Genomic DNA, 10,207 nt, shown 5'->3' on the forward strand with positions numbered 1-10,207 from the left:
AAAAACACAGACGTAGGTCTTCCCATGACTAAATGATAGGAACCTTCTGCATTAATTATATGTATTCAACATCTTATAATACAAAACATACCACAGGATGCTATCGTATGGATTCTAGGCATCCACTTATGAACAGCACATTGACTGATTTGAATTGTTCCCTCTGCTGCTGGCAGACAGAGGGAGGGATAATACAGGCCTGATGTGTCGTAGCTTTATGGAGATAGTGAGCATCTCCTTCCTGGTTTCTATGGAGTTTTCAAGGGTCCTAAGAGACACATACCAGCGGGTGAAGGATCGGAGAGTAGTGGTGGATGGGTTCAGGAGGTGTGGCCTCTACCCTCCTGACCCATTCCGGCTGCGGCGTGGGACCTCCTCACTACCTCCGCCAACCCAATTGCCATTTTCCTGGGCTACGGCCTCCAACATGCCCCTTTCCCCATCCCCAGAAACAACCTCCTCCTCCCAATTTGTACATCTCACATCCCCTGGTAACCTCAGGTCGGTTAACAGTGGAGCTGGCCCACCTCCTGACCCACTTTCTGGCCCACCTCCTTACTACAACTGTAACACCGACAAGGTCAGGAGGATCATAACCAAGGCCGGGTTACTGACGGCTCAGGAGCTCCAGACTTCACATGAATCAGAATGTATTAACTATTGTGACTCATAGACACCACTATCAGTATGTATTATAGTGTTGTAATAATCAAATATGCTTCTTATTTTAGAGCCTTTAACATTGGCAGTATGGTAAAGAATCCCCCCCCCCACCTCTCTCCCCCCACCCCCTACATAAAATAAACTGAATTGAAAAAGTGATGAAAAGAGGATCTAAAACGGGTAATAAAAGGCACATTACCCCATGAAGTACTTGTGTAACACAGAAAAGACTTACAAAATAGCATTCACTCTTAAAATACAATCAAACTAAAAGCCCAAATTTGACATGAATTTGTACACGGAACACATTGTAGATAGCAAACTCCATAATACGCTTGTATCACACTGCCGATTGCATATAAATAACTAATAATTGCACAAATATTTGTATTAATATAAGCTGAACAATGAACAATACCTTTTTTTGTATCGGCATACCCAGGCGTTACAAACATTATTCAATTATACTACTAATTCAAATATTGAGAATCAGAAACAGTGTGCGCATCTCTAAATGACATTAAAATACAAATTATTTCCTCCGAGGGTCGAGGGTTGAAAAATTCAGATTCAACTGTTTATCTCTCATACAGTCAGTTCTTGAGAGGGTGCTTTATTATGCTTTTTGTTCTTGTAAAAGCCGGAGGGCTGGAGTCCTTCCTTCTATCGATTCCCTGCCGGAAAATCACAAAAAAACAAAAGCAAATCCAGACTTTTGAGCGGCCTCTCTGAATGATGCCTTCATTCATAACATTTTTTTTAATACATTCGCCGAATGAAAGTTTGTCGAATCACTTTCAAATCAAACACATTTTCAAAGCAAACACCTCCAAAATTATTTAAAGTCAATCTGAAGTTATGAGATGTAGCACAGAGGGAGAACATAGCTGTCAGAAAAGATAAACTGGATATCAGATGAAAAGCAAACATCACAGCATGAGGAGAAGCACGATTTAATTGTTCTTCGTATAAAACGAAAAAGAGTATATATATATATATATATATATTTTTCTCTCAATTTATTCGACTATTTGCCCTTTTTGAGAAACTATCAAAAACGTAACAACCACAATATTTCGGAGCAGGGCTTCAAATGATACTTTCATGACAACGATAGTTAGTCCACCGTCTCTGTGTTTGTGAAAAATTAACAACAAAGCTTTTGGGAAGAGTCATATTCCCACTGGATGAATCAACCTCACAAACATATATTTATTTTTGTGTGACACTTTTAAGACTTCCTGCCACTCCCTTTTATTTAACAGCTATAGTTAGTTTGCTGATTAAGATTTTTACGAACGAAAATTTATATAGTGCCTTCAATCTGTTTTCTTGTTAAACTATGCATCACTGTGAACCTTGTAAACAATTAAATCGCTCCACCTCAGCATACTGTTGTATTTGTAGACCCATACCATTGACTTTTTTCTTTCATCTCTTGTTGCTGTGAAGACTTGCATATCAAATTCCTGATTGCCATATTGAATTGCAGAGCTGCCAACTTTTCAAAAAACCTTGGAGTGAGATTTTGTCAGGGGTGACCAAAATGTTGCCGCGCACGCAGCCACACACGTTGGTGGCTCAAATATCAGGACATTTGAATTAATGTGGTGTTGTACCCATGTTGTACCCTGCATTCTGGCCTGGCATGGTCTTTTACGAAGCATCTTTGCTACCTTAAAGAATTAAAATGTTTTTTAATAACTCTACTCTCATTTACAAAAACATGCCTAATTCTATTGCACAAATGTCTTGTCTTTATGTTATATTCTTTATAATACATCTTACTTGTTCAAAGTGCTGTTTGGAATTTTTTTTAGAGGGTCCTTTTCCTAGGCCTGCAAATAAAAAGATAAATGCTATGTGGGCAGCCTTAATAAACAATGCTATGATGTGTTGAGCATGCAGGATACCAATAGGTTAACACGATGCTCTCCTGCTGCTTGTTATGACAGCTGAGTTTACATCACCACACAAAATCACACGCACAAACACAACGAATTATTTCAAGATTTAAAGTTTAAGAGAGTGAGTACTAAATTGAACCACATGTCATTAACAGGGCTTTTAAGTTTTGAAGACAGGCAAGAGTGACATATCTATCCAGGATGCATTATTTTCATTGGTTGCTGGATGAAATCTTACCCAGATACGTTTTTTTTCTTCTGATTGGCTATTGTGTAGCCTACTTATTTTTTTTGATTGGCTGATAAGTGGCACCTCGCAGCAGAACTCCAGGGGAGCGCTTGATTCCTCCATGGTGAGGGCAGCGCGGCCAGCTCATGTTTGCGTGCTGCGGCACATTAAAACATTAAATAGCTGAGTTTTTTCAGCGTGAGAAATACAATGTGTGGCGGGAGTGCGTGACGTAAGACCGAAATGCGTGAGTCTCACGCTCAATGCGTGACACTTGAGAGCCCTGCATTAACATACCGTAGTCTCTGCTCGTTATGTCTGTTTGAAAATCTTCTTCTGTTGCTAACTTCGGGACTCTTTGGGGTAAATAGGATGTCTATGCAGCGAATAGGTTTACAGATGCGCTCCTTAGCGCCATCTATCGTCGCGGAGTTTGAAAAGAAACCAACGCGCCTCGGCCCAAAATCAGAATTTCTTTTGCCGTGAGAAATTGGTTGTGTGGCGTGAGAGCGTGTGAAAACATGCAAAAGCGTGTGTCACACGGCGAAACCGTGAGAGTTGGTAGCTCTGGAATTGCATCATTCTGCTATAATAGCTCTGCAGTGCCCTTCTGCTGTCCTCATTCCCAGACAGAAAAACAATACCACCATTGTTCTTTGTCAACACCATATACATGTTTATTATGAGAACAGAAAACTATTAGTTGATTTGGAATAGGACTGATCCCAGTGATGTAATCAGGAGAAGGAGCTCTAGTCTGGACCAAGAGGACCCAGAGCCTCCACAGATTAAAGAGGAACAGGAGGGACTCTGCACCAGTCAGGAGGAAGAGCAGCTTGACTTGAAGCAGGAGACTGAGACCTTCATGTTGACTCCTACTCATGAGGGTGTTTTCCTCCAACAGCTCTTTGGCTGAAAGCAATTGTGTACGATTACAGAGGGTCATTGCTACAGGGTTCCTCCAGCATTACAACAAATGTTTTTTTATGTTCTATCTTAAATCTTTTTATTTGAAATAACTCGAAGATATCAGCTGACGTAGAAAGGAGAAACGAATGTGAAGAGGCGGAAGGGGGAAAAAACAACTCGTTTCTAATGTCGGAACTTGACAGTGTGACACCCAGCGGAAGTAAACAACGGAGTTAGCAGGGACACGATGTAACGTTAGTAGTCTTCGCGGAGGTAAAACAATAACGTCTCATTGCTGTCCGACATGAGACCATCGTTGATGTCCAAAGGGTCTGAGTAGACAAGTACACCAACGACTCCATAGGGTGCTGCATTGATGGCCTGAATGAGACACATGGCATTTGAGGAGGTTCTCTGTGAGCAGCAGCTCTGTATTCAGCAGAGGAGCTTCAGTCTGGACCAAACGGACCCAGAGCCTCCACAGATTAAAGAGGAACAGGAGGAACTCTGCACCAGCCAGGAGGGAGAGCAGCTTGAGCTGAAGCAGGAGACTGAGACCTTCATGTTGACTCCTTCTCATGAGGGTGTTTTCCTTCATTTGCTCTCTTGCTGATAATTGTTTACAGGTTCATTGTTACTTTTATCTACCGGCTAAAGTTGTATTTTTTATGTTAAATGATTGTCTTTGAAATAACTCAAACATCAGTTGACGTAGAGAGGAGAGAAACATTTTTTTTTTTAAAGGCGGAAACAAAAAAACAACTCTTATCCAACATCGGAACTTGACAGTGTGACACCCAGCGGAAGTAAACAACGGAGTTAGCGGGGAAAAGATGTAACGTTCGTACTCGCTCTGCTGCGTCTGTCCTCTGATGCCTCTCTCAACAGCGACGTCCAGCTCGCCGCTCTTCCCCCCAACGGTCAGGTCCTGCCCCACAACAACCCCTGCTACATCTCTGGCTGGGGTCGCACCCAGAGTGAATCGGACATAATGACATTATTGGCATGTTCCCTTCAGGATTTTTACGTACCGTGAGAAAGTAATCAAGAAATAACATGACATAACAATGCGTGGTTATTATAGGCTTTATCACAGTTGTATGCGTGTCTCCTCAGCTGGAGGTCAGCTGTCTGCCCAGCTGAAGCAGGCCTCCCTGCCCATTGTTGATTACAAGACCTGCACCAGCTATGGATGGTGGGGCAGCACTGTGAAGAACTCCATGGTCTGTGCTGGTGGTGGAAGAAACTCTGGTTGCCAGGTAAGCCGATGAGGTCGTAGACACTTAGACAGTGTATGGCCCAACATGTAGTATTAGTATCAGTACACCACCGAGGATTCTACTCCTATAATATTGTCAAACTCGGGATGGACATTTATAAAAACCTTCTTTTTTTCTATAATCATTCTTCCTTGTCAAAACCTGCTGCCAACATTACCCAATCGACCTTCAACAACAACTTAGTTATGCCAGTAGCAGCTAAAGTAACCTTGAGTCGCCTAATTTATTTTTATTTTCTATCTTTCAGTCTTCCTCTCCATCCAACGCTGTTTATTTGACTCAGTTCGCTCAGCTCCTTCTGGCAAACACGTTTCATATGTGCAATAGTGCTTCCATAGACCTGTAAACAGACTTTGATGTGTAAAATTGGTTGTCCTCCTTTAATTGAGGGAGCAAAACATTTGTCCAGCATCCCTGGAGCTTAACAACTATTTCAGGATGCCGATTTCTTTCTTTATATAAGATTTACAAGTTAATTAAATCAATTATTTACCAAAGCTTTATAAATCAGTGTTAAGCCATAAATAAGAAATACCTTTGGGTTGCCCATGTTGGCTGACTGGACTATATGACCACATACCTTGCTGTGGAAAAAAGCTGCAAAGGATCTGGACCCAGACAACTTATATAATTTTTTTTAAGGGATGACTAATATTTTTACCAGCATTATTAGGAAATGGAAAGGACAAACACGGACCGAAGCAATTAGTCTCATCCTTACAACCCATATGTTGTTGCTGGCTTATAATGTATATACGACACATTAAAAGTGATTCACGAAACAAAGTCATAAGGCCTTTTAAAGTAACATTATGCAACAATTGTACCTTAAAATAACAGCTTGAAAAAAATTGTGCCGCTACAATGACTTTTAATATGGCGATTTGTGTCTCCGCTATTGCCATCGGGGGTCTGTGGGGAAATAACTCCGCTATGTAGGATTCTGGGGCCGCCCGATCCGGGGCGGATGTACTTCGACCTGCTTTCTGGCAGTGATTACTAATGTCATATAGTGCCAGTCCACGCCGCAGCTACAGTATAAGGGCAAGCGAAGTCTCTTGTAATGAATTACACGTTCCAATGTAAATTATGAATATTTAGCTTTTTGGTGTTGTCAACAATATTGTATTCGATCACACGTACTCCACATTCAAACATTTAGAAAACAACGTATATAGGCTGAAAACGCGATCGGTATTTCATCTCAACTAAATGTTGTCAATCTTTTGGTTATGTTAGCATTCATCTCCGATATCACAATGAATAAAACTATGCAGTCATATTTATGTAAAATCTTTGAATATTCTTAACTTATCGGTTGACATCATTTCTTGGTTTCTGACTTCGTCTGGTCATCAATACAAGTGTATGTGAGGCTGCATCTATCGTAACTGGGTATTTACGACACTGAAGTAAACGTTAAATATCTCCAAAACTGAAGGGGGCGCTAAAAGGGAAAAACTCCATTATGGGGCTTTAATTAACTTCTAAACCCTTTATAAAAAGGTTCCTATTTGTGGAGTGCAGATTCGTTCCAGCTCGAATTGTGAACCCAGTGTCTCCAGTTGTCTCCAAACCTCTTCGTCACTCTGCAAATAAGACAGCAGGAAAGATGTACGAGCAGACTGGGAAAAACACTCAGTCAAAATTCAGTCCCACTCCTTCACGGCAAAGAGAAACTGAACATCCCCCCCACTGCCTGAGCCCTTCCTGTCATGGAAGACATTTTGGAGGTCATGTGGTCCAGACTAGTGCTTAAGCTCAAGTGTCAAACTATTGCAAATTCATGCTCTGCACAAACTCGCTTAAAGCTGTCTGAGATCAAAAGAAGATATGAGAAGCAAGATGCAGCAAGTTACTTCAATGTATTTTTTTTTTTAAAGGGGCATTTGCAACTAGGTTTGCTGAAAGTTTGTCATTGTTGTCCTCTGATGTTTGCCCGTGTTCTCTCTGAATCCAGGGTGACTCCGGTGGCCCCCTGAACTGCAGCGTGAACGGGAGGTGGGTCGTCCACGGGGTTACCAGCTTTGTGTCGTCCGCTGGCTGCAACGCCACCAAGAAGCCCACCGTCTTCACCCGTGTCTCTTCCTACATCAGCTGGATGAACAGCGTCAGTATAACACGCTAAACTATATCGGAATCAAAGATCATTCAATGATATGACATAAAACAGCACAATGTAATGTTCACGCATGAGTGCTGTTCCATGGTGTTCTTTCTGCCTTACAATACATATCTTTTCAGCATCATGGAATTATCAAAGATGATCACATAATGATTATTTTTTTCTTTGCTTTGCCAGATCATGGGTTGAGAAGAAAAATTATCTCCGTGGAGACGGGAGCCCACTCTGGATTGTTCTCCGTTTTTTGCATGTTCTCCAACAGAATAAAATATCCTGTTGTATAATACTTTCAAGATTCAAGATTCAAGATGTTTTATTTGTCACATACACACACAGGGTGTGCAGTGAAATGAAAGTGGCAATGCTCAGCAGGAATGTGCAAGGGCAACAAGTACACACTATTTACAATAAAAAACAACACAATATTTACAGTAAGTGTGTGTGTGTGTGTGTGTGTGTGTGTGTGTGTGTGTGTGTGTGTGCCTAAGAGGGGCAGTTGTGTGGGTCTATGTGGGGGTCCTGGTGAGGTCGGAGTTCACAATCCTGATGGCCTGAGGAAAGAAACTCCGTCTCAGTCTCTCTGTTCTTGCAGCGTGACTACGGAGGCGCCTGCCTGACCGCAGCAGCTGAAACAGTCTGTTGTTGGGGTGGTGAGGATCCTTCATGATCCTGCCGGCTCTGGTTCTGCACCTCCTGGTGTACAAGTCCTGCAGGGTGGGGAGTGTAGTTCCAATAGTGCGTTCAGCCGAACGCACTACTCTGCAGAGCCTTCCTGTCCTGAGCGGAGCAGTTGCCAAACCAGGCTGTGATGCTTCCTGTCAGGACGCTCTCTACAGCTCCAGAGTAGAAGGACTGAAGGATCCTCTGGGAAACTTTAAATTTCCTCAGCTGCCTGAGGTGGTAGAGGCGCTGCCTTGCCTTTCTCACCAGAGTGTCTGTGTTCGTTGACCATGTCAGATCCTCGGTGATGTGGACTCCCAGGTATTTATACCCGCTCACCCTCTCCACAGTAGTCCCGTTAATCCCCAGTGGTGAGTACGTCCTCTGTTGTTGTACCTCCTAAAGTCCACAATCAGCTCCTTAGTTTTGGTGACATTCATGATGAGGCTGTTGTCCTGGCACCAGAGTGACAGATCAGCAACTTCCTCCAGGTAGGCCTTCTCCGTTGTCGGAGATCAGGCCCACCACCACTGTGTCATCCGCAAACTTGATGATGGTGTTGAGCTGAACCTGGCCACACAGTCATGTGTGTACAGGGAGTACAGTAGGGGCTGAGGACGCAACCCTGGGGATCCTGTGTTCAGGGTGAGGGATTTGAGGTGTGTCTGCCCACCCTGACCACCTGTGGCCTGGCAGTCAGGAAGTCCAGGATCCAAGCACACAGGGGTGTTCAGTCCCAGCTCAATCAGCTTGCGGCCAGTCTGGAGGACTATGGTGTTGAAAGCTGAACTATAATCAATGAACAGCAGTCTCACATAGCCCCCTCTGGCTGTCCAGATGAGAGAGTGTGGTGTGCAGTACCTGGGAGACAGCATCATCTGTGGATCTGTTTGGGCGATAAGCAAACTGCAGCGGGTCCATGGAGGAAGGGAGGAAGGCGCAGATGTAGTCCTTTATCAGCCTCTCAAAGCATTTCATGACCACCGAGGTGAGGGCCACCGGTCGGTAGTCATTCATACATGCTGGAGAAGCATTCTTGGGCACAGGGACAATAGTGGATCTCTTGAAGCAGGCGGGGACCACGGACTCAGCCAGGGAGAGGTTCACTTGCTTCATTTTTTTGTGTTGGGGGACAACAACAGGCAGTGGTCATTTTCAGATTGATAAAAGCATTATAAAATGGATGCAAAATTAAACTTAAGAGCAGTAGATGTGTTCAGACAGCAGTGCTGCAACGTCTGTGACGACCTTTGGGTGCCGAATTGATTTAAAAATTAAAACCATAACTGTCAAAAACATGGATCATTAAATACTGCTCATTGAAGAGGGGTGTGCTAAGAGACCGTTTTCATTGCAAAGAGTAAACAAAAATATGTTATTATTGCTAAATTGCCACTTTGAAATAAGCTGACTTCAAGAGGAGTCTTTGTGACTTCACGTCTCGTAGGGTCCATTGGACCGGGCTGGATCTGCCTGGTACAGATCTTCTGAAATGCATTTCTCATTAAAAGCCAAACACTTATTAGATAATATTAACTAACTTGTCACTAAGTTGATACATTTACAAAAAGTTAAATTTAATGTATTTTTTAATTATTTTTATACATTTTAATGAATAATAAATGTATGGATTTCTTTGTCATTGGTGTTACCTAAAGTGTAAACAATGTTTAGAAAAATATGTTATAATTACAATCTGAACATTTTACTTCAGACTATTCAATTACCTATACGAGTTATCTAACTAAAAAATGTGTTAGATAACTCACTGATCACGATCACTGATCACGCTGAAGAAATGGTTTGTTCACAACCTGGTGGATCATCTGATTCCTGCAGCATTTATCTTTGTTGTAGAGATGCGTGTGTGTTGTACAATGTTATAATAAGCACTGGCTAAACCTAAAAAATAGAGAATGGAAATGGCCTAAAAATACAAAGTTGTGCCCGTTGGGCTCTGGTGTTTTGGACGCCAACATGAACTAACACACATGTTTATGTTTACTGCTCTGGATCCTTCTCCAGAAAGGCTGGAGTCTGTGTAGAACAGATCTTCTGACCGCATTATCATTTAAATAACGAGCTACGCAGCTCTCCGACCAAGTAGGAGCAGCCTGACCACCGGAGGATTCTGATGTTGGGCTGGAGCGCCTGATGGTGCCGGGTCCGACCCGGTAGAGGACCGTTGGTATGCACCGCTGACTACTGGAGGTGACGCGTTTATTGATACAAATAAGACACGAGAACAAACTGCTTTTAAATGCAACCTTGTATTTATTGGCCCCCGACATAAATTAAACAAATGAACATCAATTAATCAACAACAATCAAAAAAAATTACACAACAAATCTTTCGAGAGAACAAAGGCATCAATTAAACACAAATGAACATCAAGTTGGTTCGTTAGTAAGGGAGTTAGTTGGTTAGTGAGTA

The 10,207-nt window shown here is 42.5% G+C and overlaps 1 protein-coding gene across 1 annotated transcript; it reads left to right on the plus strand.

Annotated features, from left to right (window-relative positions):
- Positions 1–202: 202 nt before the first annotated feature.
- Positions 203–8,092, plus strand: LOC130207895 (elastase-1-like). Its single transcript, XM_056436641.1, has 5 exons — positions 203–580; positions 4,532–4,685; positions 4,825–4,967; positions 6,949–7,098; positions 7,291–8,092. The coding sequence occupies exons 1-5, from the start codon at positions 203–205 to the stop codon at positions 7,300–7,302; spliced, it is 837 nt and encodes a 278-aa protein (XP_056292616.1). The 3' UTR covers positions 7,303–8,092.
- The last annotated feature ends 2,115 nt before the right edge of the window (positions 8,093–10,207 follow it).

Source organism: Pseudoliparis swirei, chromosome 18, assembly GCF_029220125.1.
Source record: "Pseudoliparis swirei isolate HS2019 ecotype Mariana Trench chromosome 18, NWPU_hadal_v1, whole genome shotgun sequence".
Lineage (NCBI taxonomy): Eukaryota > Metazoa > Chordata > Actinopteri > Perciformes > Liparidae > Pseudoliparis > Pseudoliparis swirei.

What these genes read in the sequence shown, in the direction of transcription:
- LOC130207895 (XM_056436641.1), top strand. Translation starts at nt 203, where the DNA reads ATGTGTCGTAGCTTTATGGAGATAGTGAGCATCTCCTTCCTGGTTTCT. An exon ending in ACAACTGTAACACCGACAAG is followed by an intron (nt 581 to 4,531) that starts GTCAGGAGGATC and finishes CAACGGAGTTAG; the next exon opens with CGGGGAAAAGATGTAACGTT. An exon ending in TGGCTGGGGTCGCACCCAGA is followed by an intron (nt 4,686 to 4,824) that starts GTGAATCGGACA and finishes GTGTCTCCTCAG; the next exon opens with CTGGAGGTCAGCTGTCTGCC.